At 37.1% G+C, this 16,710-nt stretch overlaps 1 protein-coding gene across 2 annotated transcripts in view; it reads left to right on the forward strand.

The window, feature by feature from the left end:
- Positions 1-16,710, forward strand: part of MORC1 (MORC family CW-type zinc finger 1) — a 133,021-nt gene that overhangs the window by 83,346 nt on the left and 32,965 nt on the right. For both annotated transcript variants that reach the window (XM_054700621.1, XM_037525593.2), the window contains exons 18-20: positions 9,499-9,564; positions 10,464-10,709; positions 14,811-14,915. In XM_054700621.1, the coding sequence (XP_054556596.1) occupies positions 9,499-9,564; positions 10,464-10,709; positions 14,811-14,915 (417 nt within the window). The remainder of the gene's footprint in view (positions 1-9,498; positions 9,565-10,463; positions 10,710-14,810; positions 14,916-16,710) is intronic.

The raw sequence follows: 16,710 nt of genomic DNA on the forward strand, positions 1-16,710 counted from the left end.
AAAATCTACTTTCCAGTTCCTTTTGTCTTTGATGTGTGTCTTTCTTAGAGTATATTTACTTTCTGCCTGGTACTGTAGTTGTGTGTCTATATGATCAGTCTCCTACATTAGACTTTAAGAAGGAAGGAACCAGATTTTTATTCATCTTTGCATTCCCAACAACACCTGGACTTTGACGTAATAGAGGTGTTTACTATTGAACGAAAGATTGAAGGAATAATTTGATTTATGCCAAATTCCTCACAAATAGGTACAAAAATAAATGTTTTTTGTTTGATTGACTTGATTGACTCTACATAGGTTAGGCTTAACACCATTTGCCTATATTATTGGAGACCAAATGTTCTTACACTTGATCAAAATAAAGTGTTGTATTTGGATAGAAATGCAGAGATGTATCTGGATTTCATTTGTCATGTCAATTGTCTTTGCAGCCAATGAATAGCCTTTATAAAATTTCATCCCTGTTGAAAAGAAACTCCAGCAATAGTATTCTGTTCTTTTGCAGTGCTCATGTGGACACAAAAAATGAAATAGTATAATCTGACAAGTCCCACAATGGTTGTTTTAGCAGTAAATGTAGAGCAAAGAAGACTGGCTAAACTTTTAGCTGTGTTTTTCAAATTGAAATGGCATAGCTGAGTATAACTTTGCAATGAAGAATGTGAATGCATTTTTCCATTTAGAATTCAATCTTTTTAATGTGTCATTATTGTGTAGGATGCTGAGAATTCAAATCTGTGTAACTATAGAGACATATGCCTTAGAAAAATATATTTATTCATCAGGAGTACTTTTCAGCCTCCTTACATAAACTGCCATGATCGAGAATTTATGACACCTAAAGTCCCTTGTTTAACAAGAGACTATTATCCTCACCGTAGTTGAAATATTTTACTTTATTACTTTTGCTACAAAGATCTCATTTCTCTATGGTGATGCATGACTATTCCAAAAGGGATTAATGCATAATATATTTACACTGGTGGGACCCCTGTTCACAGCACTGCAAATGAGATGTTAAACAAACTGCTTGTGATGGAGTAGTTTAGAAGCTCCTGGAAGGCAGGTATCACTTGTTTTTTCTTACGTACCTCCCACACCCAGACCAGGCTCAGTGTTGGGCATGGTGGATGTCTACCAGAAGCTGTTCAATGGCTTGTCTAAATTATCTTCCTCCTCATTCTTTTGTGAGAAACTGATCTCACACTACCTGACCAAAGGTCTATTTTAGTTTATTTAACAAACCAAAGAATGCCAACAGATAGAAGGACATCAGAACAGCCACAGGGCATAGTGTGGTGTGGGGAACCCAGGAGAGTCCCTGCTCTTGTTTCATGAATATCCTGTTCTTCCCTGGACTTGGGAGGTGAGGAATAGCATCCATTGTTGTCTGCTCCTGAGTTTCACAGAAGTGACCAAACACTGCTAATCTGGGCCCCAAGGAAAGTGAGTCCAGAGGGAGCCCATCCTTCCTATGAGATTGAGGGAAGGAACTTTGACAGTGGCTGCCAGTCGGCCACATCCATCCCTCTCTGTTCACCTGTTTACTTGTTCACATCTGCAGAGATGGAAAGAAAAGTAGAGGTATAGCTGTGTTACCTGAGATGATTTTTGCTGACTTGGTTTTTGATGCTAATATACCTATGTTATCTTTGCTTTACAAAAATTCAGTAAGCCCGAGACCTATATGTTCAGTCAGTTTTCTATTAGTGTGCTTATTAATCAAGGACAACTAGAGGCTGCCCAATGCTTGGATGCACCTTAGGGCCTGTTCCCTGACTCTGTTCAGAGAAAGGGACAGATATTTGACTTTCTCCCAAAGCAGGCTACTTAGAGGGCCACTCTAAGGAATCCAGTGCCTCTGAGCCTTCGCCCTCCTGAGGCCTCTCTGAACTTGAATCCTGTTTCTCATCTCGCTAGAACTCATCTCCCGTCTTCCTCAGGATCCATGTTTACATTTTGAATTCAGTATTAGGAACCGTATCTCATCACTGTTCTGATTTGAATTCGAATCCCAAATCCTGTGCTTGATTTAACCTTTCTGATTATATCATTGATCTGAACCTGGTCCCTTCCTCTGTCCTAACTCCAAAAGGTTCCAGTAAAATGCCAACTTAATCTCATTTGAGTTCTGATTTCCACATTGTTCTTTCCCTTCCCTCCCTGCTCCTTCAGATAGTCTTGCCTGACCAGACTCAGTCAGCTAGTGAAGGGTTCGGTGTCTCTCTGGATACATATGGCATTCGAAAAATTCCTAGTGAGTTAGCTGATGTTTGCCTTTGACCCTTGCTTCACCGTGGTCAGGAATTTCCTGCCTCTATTCAGAGACTCCACAAGAAGGTCCTCTAGCCAGGATCACTAGTCATATTCCTGACATTTGAAGAAAACTAAATATTATCTAAAATGCTAACCAGGGCAGGTCTAGTTATGGGGGAGCCTAAAGTTTATGTAATTTGAGGGACCTCTTATAAAAAGAAAATGCAAACTTAAAAAGTTGGGGTCAGGGCCATAGAAGAGGCTGGTATAAAGGAGGTGTCCCGAAGCTTAAGCTCTATTTCCTTACTGGCTTACTTGCCACTGTTTCTCTATAGACTGTGTCTTTTGATTGGCACAGTATCTCTTGGAGTAAAAGATAATCACTTATTTTTCCTATTTCTAATTCCCCTCTCCTTTCCAATTTCTTCCCCAAGATTTTTTAATTATGTGTACTGTGGTAAATTATGAAATTGTCCTGAGGATTATTCTAACTGCATACTTGTAGATGAGGAAATGTGAATATAAGGATTAAATGTGATAAATTTAATTAATTTAGATTGTGCAACTGTTAGGCATGTTTTCAATGTGTTAACTCATTCAGTCCCCATAATAATCCTGTGATTTTTATGATTCCTTTATTATAGATGAGGAAACTGAGACTCAGAGAATTAATTTGCAAAGGGTAGAGTTAGAAAGTTGCAGAACTGTGGTTTTAACTGAATGGTCAGATTCTAACCCCCTCACTCTATCACTGAACTATCATGCCTCTCTGCTAAGGTCACAGAAACAAGGTAGAAAATGGACCAGATCTGAAATATGACTGATTCTTAGTTCAAAACTGTATGGATTACTCTGCTACCCTGTATTCAGTTCAGATTGATAGCCCTTCAGTAGGGGAGATATTGAGAAATTAATGGCTACTCAGTTTTCTCTGAGGAGCTCTATCTGTCTTAAGCAGACTTGGAAGGTGTAGTGATCATTTTGGCAAGCTGTACAGAAAGAAGGGTGTTAGGGACCTTTTAAAGAAGGCTGAGACAGCAGGATGTGGAAGCCAGCACTGGATCCCTGTGCCTCTGAGATTCAGTGATGCTGGATCCCTGACTTCTGTCCCTGCTCAGTTGCATATAAACAGCAGACCTCAAACCTGTTGATCCTAGGATCCATGCCCCTTCCCCAACCCCAGTAAAAAGGCTTAGAACTTGATGTTTGCCAAGATCCACATGAATTTTAGAAGTTGGAAATATTAGTTGCTCATCTTCATTTGCATGCTGTTAAGTTTTAAATATCTATATTTATTAATTTTATTCTGAATGTTAACATGAGGCTTTGGAGCAGAGCAAATTATTATTTAATTATAGCAAGTAATCATGCTGAGTCCCTTTGCCCCAATTTGTACCCCTGGAGCAATGGATGAGCTGGAGTAATGGATGAGCTGAGGCTGATCAGATGTTATTACATGTGCCAGAGTTTGTACTGCCAGCAAGGAAGTCAAGAAAAGAATGAATCCAGACATTTATATAGGAGAGATATATATTCTTTCTAAATCCTAACACCAGCCCCTTCACCCCAACCCACACACACAGACATTTTCATACACTTCTTTGCTCTTTGAGAAGAATCCTCAGTCACCTTTTGGAACATAAATAAATCTCTCTGGGGAAAAGATAAGATTAGCTTCTTCAGGTTTACAACCCAAACAGTGTTTCTTTGGTCCCAGATCGCCTTCCTTCCTTAAAATGTAAATACACCCCTGCAGGCAGATAGTATTTCTGAAGTAACTGTTTAATACTCTCTCACTAGTAGTCATAAAGTAAATTCCATGAGTTGTTATTCCAGTCAAGATCCCAATTTTTAGTAAAATTTGATCAGAAAGCCCTAATAGCTTGGAAACATAAAAATATTTTCTCTACAGTCTCACAAAGCACTGAATCAAAATTAGAAGGGCTGTGAATCTGTGAACATGGGACCATCTGTGTGAGAACCTCACATTTGTTGAAACGCAGGCTGCTGAGCTCTACAGCCAACTGACTGCATAAGAGTCTCTGGACAGAAGCCTTGGAATCTGCATTTGTACCCAGCTCCCCAAGTGATTCTTACCCACCACAGACATTCTCTCCATTATTTCTGGGTTAAGAATATTTCAGTTTTTCTGCTGCAATAGATACTTTATCTTACACAGCTTTTGCTGATTCAGTCTGCAATTTTCAGGACTTTTCAAACATGTAAAGAAATGTTGCAGTCTTGCCAGGAGAGTACATAACTATCATATAAAAATAAATACTGATATTAGCAAGCTTCCTAGGGTTGCAGTAATTCTATAAAATCTGAAAAGGTGATGATAAAAAATACATACTTTAAAATTGTAAGCCAACTCTGAAACCAGTGCTGAAAATTTTCATCTGTTAGTAGAAATGTATCTATTTGTGGAAATATCTGTCTTTAACTTAGGAAGGAAAACTTTTGGAGATGCTAGTACCATCTTTTATTAAGTATACTTAGTTTCATTAGTACACTTAAAAATTTACCAATTTATTTTGGTTCACTAATTGCATGTATATCACTGTATCTACAGAATATGTTTCAATAGATAAAATGGAGATATCCTACTTTTTGTCTTAATGCTTTAGAAAATTTTTCTTCTAATCTTATATTTTAGTGTTTTGCTTCCTTGATTCTTCTCTTTATTTTTTAAGAACAGTTCTAGGCTCAGTGCAAAATTGTGAGGGAGACTTCCCCTATCCATCCTGCCCCCCCCCACCACCACATATGTATAGTCTTCCCCGTTGTCAGCACCCACCACCAGAATAGTACATTTGTTATGGCTGATGAACCTGCAATGATACATCATTGGATGATACATCATCCAAAGCCCATATTTATTTTAGGGCTCACACTTAGTGTTGTATATTCTATGAGTTTGAAGAAATATAAAATGACATGTATCCTCTGTTACAGTATCATAAATAATATTTTCACTGCCCTAAAAATCTTACATTCTCTGTTCATCTCTCATGCCTCAACCCCTGGCAACCATAATATTTTTATTGTTTTCATAGTTTTCCTTTTCCAGAATTGTCATATAGTTAAAATCATACAGTATATGAGTTTTTCAGATTGACTTCTCTCACTTAGGAGTATGCGTTTAAAATTCCTCCATGTGTTTTCATAGCTTCATAGCTTATTTCTTTTTGGTGCTGAATAATATTTCTCTGTGTGATTCTACGATAGCCTTATTTATTTGTTCACCAGTTGAAGGACATGTTGGTTGCTTCCGAGTTTTGGCAGTTGTAAATAAGTTGCTATAAATATCCATTTGCAAGTGTTTTGTTTTGTTTTTTTTTCTTTAAAATTATTTAAAACTAAGTCAACTTAGCACGTTGGAAATACAACCAGGTTTTTTCTCCCCTTTAAAATTATTTTAGTAACATTTAAAATGTACATATATAAACATGTATTAGTTCTTTTGGGTAAATACCAAAGAGAGAAATTATTGGATCACATGTTAAGAGGATGTTTAGCTTTATAAGAAATTGCCAAATTGTTTTCCTAAGGAGTGGTACCATTTTTCATTTTTACAAGCAAAGAATGAAAATCCTTTCTCATTCTCATTGCTCCACATTATTGCCAGCAACTGTTATTGTCAATATTCCAGATTTTGATCATCCTAATATATGTGTAGTATTATATTATTGTTGTTTTATTTACATTTCTCTGGTGACATATGATACACCTTTTTATAAGCTTATATGCATCTGTATATCTTCTCTGGTGATGTGTCTATTAAGGCCCATTTTTAAATCAGATTGCTTGTTTTGTTTTCTTACTGCTAAGTTTCAAGAGTTCTTTGTATATTTTAGATAACAGTCTTTTTTTCATTCATTTCCTTTGGAAATATTTTCTCCCAGTCTGTGACTTGTCTTCCATTATTTTGATCCATTGGTTGTTATAATGCAGTAACCGCTGCTCTCCTCAGCAAGATTCAGAAAGGAAGCCAGGTGGATTGAGGGATCAATGAAAAGTAAATGGGAGCCATAAGTAGTAAGATATTTGAGAAATTTTGTACTGAAGGGGCAGAGAAAGATAGGGTCATAGCTCCCGGGTTAGGTAGAATAAAGGTAAATTTGTAATAGTTGGGAGAGATTTGGTAATGTTTCTGAGCCAAGAGGAGTTGTCAGTGAACTTGAAGCAACTGCACAGTGCAGATGAGGCCTCACAGATGTAGAAAACGATGGTGGGACCTCAGGATGACTAGGGTCCAGGTAGGGAGTCTGAGGTGGAGTAAGAAGAGGGACATTTTTTCCTCAGATCGTGGAAGAGAAGTTAAAGTTGTACATAACACACATACCTAGTAACTTAATTTTGTTTCCTGTTTCTCTAAAGAAGAGGCAGAGCTATTGACTGAAAGTGAAAAAGCAGACTTTACAGAGGGCATGATGAGGATTTGGAGCAGGGTTTATGAGGAGGGCAGACAGAAGCTAATTAAAAACGAGTAAAAAGATATCGAAAAGATGAGAACTGTGCACTTTTTAATGGTGTGGATTCAGCAGTTAGGCAAATTTTTTATCAGAGAGGGAAAATAACCAATGATCTGATTAATCCAAGACTGGAGATTATTAAGATGGGTGTTACAGAGCTAGCTGAAGTGATGAACTATTTGTTAAGGCAGAATCAGAAATGGAAGAGAAATCAAGAGGGGATAATAATAAATTTTTGAGAGAAAAGAGAGGAACCTGAACTGTACTGTGAACTATGAACTGCACTGACAATAACTCTTAAGGAAATTAGAACTGTAAATCATAAGGAAGTAAAGGATTTCAGAATTGTAAGTTGACTTAGCTTGAACAGAGTGGAGTTAGAAGGTGAAGGCAACTATGTGATAAAGTTAAAGAGAAAGCTGAGCAGGACTCAGATGGGTAAGAGAAAGGGACTCAACATTTTAAGGATGTGTGCATTTATTGAAAATAAGCTGAACTTATTCAATGGCTGTAGTAAAACTTTCTGGGTAGAGAGCCAGGGGGTGGGATGGTGCTCATTACAACTATCTGTGAATACTTCTTCCCTCATCTCTTTTTTTTTTCCAGTTACTAGTACATTTTGCCTTCATCCTATTACTGAAGGTGATGTCAGTGTTTGTGTTGGCTTCTGTCTTGCCTTAAAATGATTCAGTTGACCATTATTATTATTACTTTTCTATTCAAAATGCAGTTAAGACATTTTTGCTGTGTTTTCTATAAAGTATGATGTTCTTTTGCAGAAACACTACTCTGAAATTAATATAAAAGAAGAAAATGTATGGAATTTATAGAAATTTTTATTTGCTCATTACTCTAGTTCAAAAATAATTACAATAATACTACATAACAAAAAGTAATTATTTTTAAGCTTGTATCAAAAAATGATACAAACCCAAGGAACTGACTGTGTCCTACATTGTTTCTAGGCTAGGTTCAATCCATTTTGCTATATCAAGAAGAAGACTCACCTCAAGGTGACATAGGCCCTGAAAGAAAGTATACACTGGCATTTAATAAAAAGCATCAGAGAAGGTGTGATAATATTTGACAGATATTAGGAAAATAGACACTTTATGAATGCAGAGTCAACTTGTGGTGTGTTTCAGCTGTGGAAGAGAAGAGCCATCTGCTCTGGGAGCACCTGTTTATCCTGTCAATCATCAGCATTTTATTGAGTATATAGTGCTAAACATTGTGCAAGTTACTGTAGATAAAAATGAAGTATGGGCGTTCATAATCTATTGAGACAGACACAAAGGTTAACACCTAACTAAGCCAGTGTGATACATACCATGAGAAAGGTAGGGAGAAGTGTTACAGGAGACTTTTGGTGTAAATATGACTGTATAAAATTAGCATCTGCCCATTCTCTTTCTGAAAGTTTTCTTTGAAAAAAAAAAAAAAGATTTATTTATTATGCACACAAGAGCTAGGAGAAAGACCAGAGATGTGGGGGTGAGAGGATTCACCAGAGACAGAGTGGGGAACAGAACAGACAGACTGACTGAAATACACTGCTGAGGGGGGAGCAGCGAGCGAGTCAGGAGAGGTCAGCTGTGCCATGTGGGTTGCTCCCTGGCTGGCCAGGGATCGAACTCATGCTGCAGAGGCAGTGGACAGCTTCACAGGCTGCATTCCCAACCCATGCGCCACCAGGGAGGCCCCTGAAAGTTTTCTAAGAACAATATGGAAAATAGGAAGCAAAAATTCAAACACAAATTCAGTCAAACTAGAAAATGTGTATCAAAATATTGCTTAGGGCTGCTCAGAACTGTCAAGATAATGTAGGAATTCCATCAGGAAGGAAGGGGAGAGAAGTAGATGAGAGGTCCCAACACATGGAAGAATCAGCACAGCTACAGGACTGCTGAAGGGCTCATTTAGAGATGAAAAGCTGTAGCCTTTGTCTACAGTACCCAGAGGGCATCAGGAGCCCCCAGGACCTCCTTTGGTAGTAGATGTGGGTGCTTTAAAAGGGCTCAAAAAAGCTGCATGTGTGGAAACAGTGTTTGTAGCCATGAGAAGAAAATTAGTTTTGTGAGAAAAAGAAACCTTGCCTAGAATCTTGTCCTCCACCCACCCTTCCTATAGAAAACTGGCAGAAAGCTATTTTTGGAAAGCCTAATTCTTGAAATGATGTGTTTAAGAAATGAACTATTGATAGAAGTAGTTAAATGAGATAACATATCAAAAAATCATTAAAATATGAACAAGGTACCCATATGAATATATGTCATGTAAATAAGATGCTTTAAATGATAAAAATGAAACAACTGCATTTGTTTCTTATGAAAGCACTCAGCAAGTCAGAAACAGAAGTTCCTCAGTGTGAAAAAGAGCATCTACAAAAATATTACAGCTAAAATCACTCTTATTAGTAAAAGACTAAATTCTCTTTCCCTAAGATCATGGGTTAGGCAGGCAGGTTTGCTGTCTGCACTCCTACTCAGTATTTATATAGGAGATTCTAGATAGTGCAAGGAAAGTAGAAAAAGAAATAACAGGCAGTCAGACTGCAGTGAAAGTGGTAAACCTGTTCATTTTCAGATGTGATAGTCTTTGTAGAAAATCAAAACCATTGATTTCTCTTGTACTGTGCATCATTACTAATCAGAACATAGTTATGGTTCATCTAAAATGAAAAGACCTATTATTATCAGTGAGATGCTGTTGTGGTCATTGTTTTTTTACTTATGTTTATCTTATTTTTTTTTTTCCATAAAAGCCTCAGTTTATACCAGCAAGTAGGATCACTGAATTCACCACCACCTTCCAAACTTCAGCATCTAAGGTGAGTAATTAAAATAGAATTGAGTCACTTCTATCATGTTTTCACTGTGAAGGAAACGACTTATCAGGTGCCAAATGTCTTGTTTTTTGAGGTTTGGGAAGTGAAACACTAATAGATACTTTTAAACTGCCATCAATTTTGTTCTTATTAGAGCCATACTTTATTAGGGAAAACTCAGAAAATCAAATATAAATAAGAAAATTTAAATCACCCCTTGTCTACTGTCTGGAGGTGATGACAATTTAAAATAGTTTAGTGTATTTCTCTCCAGTGTAATCCAAGATGTAGTCCATAGAAAAAGACACACACACGGAGAGATTGATCAGTTTGTGTGTGTGTATATGTTTACCTACAAATATGTTGTATATGTAATGTCTGTGGGGTTTTTTGTTTGTTTGCGGAATGTCCAATTCCTCAAATTATCTCTTACTATCTAAACTTTAAAATTCAAAGGGAATATTTTTGCACTTTTAGAGTTTTTCAGTTGGATCAGTCACACACAAAAAGATGGGGAAGACTATAATTTTGGTTTTTTGACTACTGGATAATTTGGTTATTATCAACCATCCTATAGGTAGGTCACTGAGGTATATGCACAAGGGAGACCAAGTCAAGAAAATCTCTTGTGGAGGAGTCAGGCAGCATAGTATATTCTCAATTTGGGGTCTTCTGTGTCTTCAAAATAAGATTTCTTAACTCAGTTCAGCTCTGCTAAATCAAATTCTAAATGAACCTTTAAAACACCATACATTTGCCAAAAATCTCTTTTTTAAGCTTCTGACTTTTAATGATTTTATTAATAGTAAATATTACTTAATGTCACAAAGTTATGAAAGAAATGTGATTATGAATAAGCTGACCACCAGAAAATAAAAGCATGTTTTTTTTTTTAATTTAAGGAAAACATGAAAACTCAGAAAATCAGACCTTTGGATAATGACTTCAAGCCTGAGTCTTTTGTATCCCATGAGCCCTCGGTAAGCCACAGAGGCTGGAAAAGAAGCACAAAAGGGACAGACTCTGATAGAGAGTATATCTCAGAGACTAATAGGATGAAGAAGTCTGTGCAGAAAAAAGTGAAACTTCAGCAGCAGAGATATCCAGCAGCCCTGCCAGAAAATGTCAGACACACCGAGGGCGCCCAGGTGTTGTTTTCTTTCTTCATAAAATTTATCATCATTCACTTGTTTCAGAAATAGCCTTCACAAAAGGTTTTACTTCATTTTTTCACATTTTTAAAGCACTCTAATTATAGCATACACATTGTAATCTGAGTTTCCTGGACAAGATTCTAATTTCTATTATTCTTCTGTATTCTCTCTCTTGGAGGAAAATTCAGTTTGCTAATATCAGCACGTAGGCACAGTGTGTGGGGAACTGAAGCCACTGAAGGGCCTCCAGAGGGCACATGTGTTGGAATAGAATTTTCCATATGTATTTAAGAGAGAGGTATTCATATAGGATAGACCTGTAATGTTGAGGATTTTGTATTCAGCACTTTAAATCGAAAATTCTCAGCCAGATTCTACATATTTTGGCTACCCCCTGAGATCAAGGTTCTGCGAAAATGATAAGCCATGTTTTCATGTATTTGTTATTGTTAATAAAACTTAGTATTGAGACTGATTTTTACAAAAATTCCACTCCAGAATTTCCACATTTCCAAATGAGTTTGTTTCTTTTAGAAGAACCTCTATACATTCATTGTTACAATGTTGCTCTTATATAATTCCTCTTTGAGAAGTTACTTTCAGATTTAGTCTATAACAAAAACCATATCTGTCCTTGAGTGGGCATTTACACTGTGGCAGACTCTGCTAAATGGTTACAGATGCTATCTCAACTACCTTTTTAATCTTTGTTAGGCTAAAATTTATTGCCCAGAATATCTGTCTTGTTCATCAAATTTGGCTTCTAATGTTTTATTACTGGTTCCTAAAATTAAAGCCACCCTTTTGGGCCTCCCCGGTGGCACAGCAGGTTGAGCGCTGCTCTGTGAAGCTGTCTGCAGCTGGTTTGATTCCCATCCGGCCAGGAAGATTCCCACATGGCATGGCAGACCTCTCCTTCTTCACCCGCTGCTCCCCTCAGTAGTGTATTTCATCAGTCTGCCTGTTCTGCTCCCTGCTCTGTCTCTGGTGAATTTTCTCACCCTCCCGTGCCTCTGGCTTGTACCCCAGTGCTTATATAAATAAATAAATGTTTAAAAAAAACACTCTTTAACGGTGGATATGGTCCACATGGAAAAATATTCAAATAAATTGCCATATTCTCTGAAAGCAGTGAACTAATTTGATCAGCAAATATCTCCTGATTATCCTGCCCTGTGTAAGATGTTATGTTAAGCATTATGGGAGACAGGATAGTTTAGATATTGTTATTTCAAAAGGAATTATTCTGAATAATAGTTTCATTACAGAAATATCTTGCCCATCCTTTTGTAATATCTTTGGCAAATGGTGTTTAGACTTCCCTTGAAAATCTTCAATAATGAAGATTTGTTACCTCCTAAGGCAGTCTTTTCTCATTCCATTTTTTGCTAGCATATTCCCTTAAAATATTTGAAATCTAGTTCTCTATGTGAAGTTTTGGCCCTAAATTTTTCTTTGAGACTGTAGAAGTCAAGGTGAGTCTGTCTAATCTTCAAAATTTTACTTTGAATTGTGTATCATCTTTGAATGTATAAGCTCTTATGCTCGGCAGATATTCAATGCTTGCTATATCCAAAATACTACATGTTTATAGTACAGAGCTTCTTTTGCCACTTTATTGTCCTATCTCTGTAATCCTGATTTCTACTTATTTATTAAAATTTGAAGATTTGGGATTTGTTGGCCTATTTTGAGTAGATTGCGTGGCCCAAAACACAAGTGATTGTGAAGCTGAAGTGTGCCCAGATTTAGAATAATGCATTTTAGATTTTCAATATAGAGATTCACTTATATTCAGGAGTATGTTTTAAAAATCAGCTATTATATGATGTTTAGTATGCCAGCCATCTTACAGGAAATTCAACTGTGAGCAAAACCACATATGGTCGCTGCTGCCCTTGAACATACATCCTCCATCCTAGTGATGGAGACAGACAATCCAATAATTATACAGTCAAATATAAACTGCTGCTGTGGCCATTTTCATGACATAGTAGCATGATTGCTTCCAATGCGGGATTTGAGTCTTCCCTGAATAAATGATAACTGAACTTTTAGGATTGAATTTCAGTGAAAGTGGTTAAAGGTGAGGAAGCACATGTCTAAGCAATGCAGACATCAGTTGCTAAAGAGGGAACTTGGAATACAAAGTGCTTTAGGAAGACAACTAAGCTATGGCAGAGAGAGAAATTGAAGGGGGTTGTGGTATGAGATGAATAGGGAGGGACCAGAACCATGGGGGCACTACAGGCTTTGAAAGGGGGGTTTACATTTCTCCTGAAAGCAATGGGAATCCTCAGAGGGTTTCAAGCAGGGACATAGAATTATCAGATTTTCCTTTAGAAAAGCTTACTTTGGCTGTAGGAGGATAACTGTCCATGGTTGTGAAGCTACATTGTGTTGAGGGACCATTCAATAGGCCAGAGGCCAAAAATGCTTATTGACTTCATGACCTAGAGGTAATAGGGATGATCTCAAAAATAACAATTTTGTTGTTATTGGCGTAAAGAGCATGGAATCAAATTAGAATAGATTGATTAGCAAGCAGGAGGTGAAGACATGGAGACAGGCTGTATGCCAATTCTTGGAAAGGTCAGATAATTTTACTTGAGAAGATAATCTATACTTAAGAAAATCTAGCAGTAAGCTGGATAGATCAGGGGACTGAAATTCTTTATAAGCATTTGAGAAGTGAACTTAATCAGGTTTTAAATGGCAATTAAAATAGTTTGCAATTACATGAGGATTATTTGCAGTAAATTTCTAATCTCCTTTCCAATAAACACACTAGGCATTACCACTACCAGACAGAAGAGGTGCAGGAAGTGTGATTAATTTTATTATTAGCTTAAGTAGCTGGAATTAGGAAAGCAGATATACTCCTATTATGTGCTCTAAAAATTTGATAAAAATGGTTCTGAAATTACCTAGGGTTCATAAGTTTATATGAACCACAATTCAGCTCCACTAATACAGGTAATTCTTTTTTCTAGACAATTGTTTTTATCACACCCTGTATTTCTCAGAAGGTTCTACCTTCTTTATCCTATCTCCTGCAAATAGAACTATTGATCATCTGCATCCTTTAATACTTCAGAATTTTCCTTCAATGTTGTTCATTAATTCATTTCAGAAGCATATTAAATACTCCAAGTTCTGAGAACTCAGAAACTAAGACCCAGTTCTTGCCATCAAGAACCTGAAAATCTGGATGTCCCCTGATGGCACAGGCAGTTGAGCGCCATGCTCTGAAGCTGTCCACAGCCTCTGCAGTGCTGATTCCATCCCAGCTGGCCAGCGAGGGTCCCACATGGTGCTGCAGGCCTCTCCTGTCGTGCCCACTGCTCCCTCAGCAGTGTATTTCGTCAGTCTGCCTGTTCTGTTCCCCACTCAGTCTCTGGTGAATCTTCTTACCCTCACACGAATCTGGCCTGTACCTTGGTTCTTGTGTAAATGAATAGATAAATCTTAAAAAAAAAAAAGAACCTGAAAATCTAACTCTGGCCATTCCAATTAAAGGAGAACTTTCCCTATATCAAAAATTTTCCATTCCAGTGGTTTCCCAACTTTGCAAGTAAGAGAGCATTTTTTCAATATCAAAAAATGACTGCAGACAGCTCACGTAATACCATTGTTTTCTATTGATTAAGAGCTGTGTAATAAGAGAAAACCACTATAGGTAATTTGAAATGAATGCATATCTTATTCCCATAGCATGTATGTAAAAATTCTAGGAACAGAGTATATTCATATAAAATGTTATTTACTCAAGTAAATGAACAGTAATCATTCAGAACCATTGCAAAATACTGCATGCCTTTTGATTTACTATTGAGTGTCAGAGTCTAGGCCACTCATTTCAAACTCAGTTTCCTTATGATATTCTTTTTATATTGTTGTGTATTGTTATTTAACCTTTACATGTGCTTATCTCAATCATATACTTCTCGAGGGCACAGATCAGAAATTGAATTTACTTTGTTTATCCCACAGAAGACTGCAGTTAATAGATGCAGAATAAAGAATGAGATAGTTTAATGGGTACCATTGATTGCTACTAATCCTTGTATATTTTTTGTTAATACCTTGCCATAGGCCTCTTCTTGGGAAATGAAAAGGAAGAAGAGTCAAAAGTTTGCACAGAAATGTAAGGCTTTGATTGAAGTTGAAACCAGCAAAAGTCATCCAGATATAATCCTGGTGAGATAAACTTTACTGACTCAGTGACATCTTGAGATTTATTCACATTCATAAAGATTAGGGGAATCCAAGAAGCATTTCACATTAGTGCTTCAAAGTAACCTAGTTTTTAGGTAAAGGAACACGACTCAGGAAAGTTAGTTAATTGTCCAAGATTACATTAACTATTAAAATACAAGTGGAACTTTTACCTCCTGAACCCTATCCAGGATGCTTTCAAATTTGTTTATCAGGTAAGAAAGCTTTACTAGCATGTAAATATATCTAAATTATATATATATATATGTCAGTTATACATAATTATATATGTATTAATTATACATGATTGTATATCACCATCAAGTCAATTATACATATCAAGTTGACATATATATGTATGTCAAGATTTATGTACATCAACATAGATATATATATGCCAGCTTGAAGGTCAGCCTGAAAACTGCCTGCCCAAATCCAAAGCATTTGAACTTTTCTGTAATTTATAATATGAATTCTCACCAAAAGTGTAATTCTGAATTTACTTAAAATCCTGGGTGAGAGAATCCTATTCAAAAAATCTGGACATACTTTCCATTAACTCCTCTAGATTATGTATTCCTTTTTTTTACTTAGTAGTTGATATAAAAGTACTAAGTATCTAGACTAGTACTATCATAGATGCCAGCATCATTGCCTTGCTTCTTTGAACAAAGTGTAACAGACCTTAGTGTTGAGGAAGCATTAACTCAGACTGGCCACATGAGAAACATTTCATCTGCAAAGCCATGTTAAAGGCATCATCATTATGTTACTTAGCTTCCTTATATAGTGTCAGTTATTCATATAGAAATAAAAAGTTCATGTAGACATTAGAATTTAATGTCAGGAAAAATATTCAATATTATCAAAATATGAATTTTATTACTCACTATAGTTTTCTTTTTACCTTAATTGCCAAGAAACTTATAGCTAACCTTTAATCTGGAAAATAATAGCTACAGTGGCCCAAATGGTTGCAGTTTTTTTTAAAAAAAAAAGATTTATTTAGGGCCTCCCCGGTGGTGCAGCCGTTGAGCGCTGGGTTGCAAAGCTGCCCACAGCCTCTGCAGCGCTGGTTCGATCCCCGGCTGCTCCCCGGCCACCAGAGGAGGGTCCCACATGGCGCGCAGACCTCTCCTGCCGCCCGCTGCTCCCCTCAGCAGTGTACTTCGGTCCTTCTGCCTGCTCTACTCCCTGCTCTGGCTCTGGTGAATTCTCTCACCCTCCTGCACTTCTGACTGTACCCAGTGCTTGTCTAAATAAATAAATAAATCTTAAAAAAAAATAAAATAAAATACTGAAAGCTTTAAAAAAAAAGATTTATTTATACAATAACTGGGGTACAGGCCAGATGTGCAGGAGGGTGAGAGGATTCACCAGAGACAGAGTGGGAAACAGAACAGGCAGATTGACGAACTACACTGCTCAGGGGAGCAGTGGGCGAGACAGAAGAGGTCTGCCGTTCCATTTGGGTTGCTCCACGGTCAGCGGGGATTGAACTGGCACTATAGAGGTTGCGGAAAGCTTTATAGCGCTACGCTCAACTGCCTGCACCACCAGGGAGGCCCCTGATTACAGTTTTTTGATATGATTATATAAGTGAAAGTATTTGGGAAAAGGTCTGACCTCATTGTATGGTCTTTTGGTAAGATATCTCAGGATGCTGCTGGGAATTGTGGAAGAGGTTTCAATTACAAATGAGCCAGTAGGGAACATATAATGTCTACTAACTTTAGCCTAATATCTGTGCCTTTCAGAAAAATAAACATTGTCATAA

The sequence above is a fragment of the Talpa occidentalis genome, unplaced genomic scaffold (genome assembly GCF_014898055.3).
Source record: "Talpa occidentalis isolate TD23 unplaced genomic scaffold, MPIMG_talOcc4v2.1 talOcc4.4, whole genome shotgun sequence".
Lineage (NCBI taxonomy): Eukaryota > Metazoa > Chordata > Mammalia > Eulipotyphla > Talpidae > Talpa > Talpa occidentalis.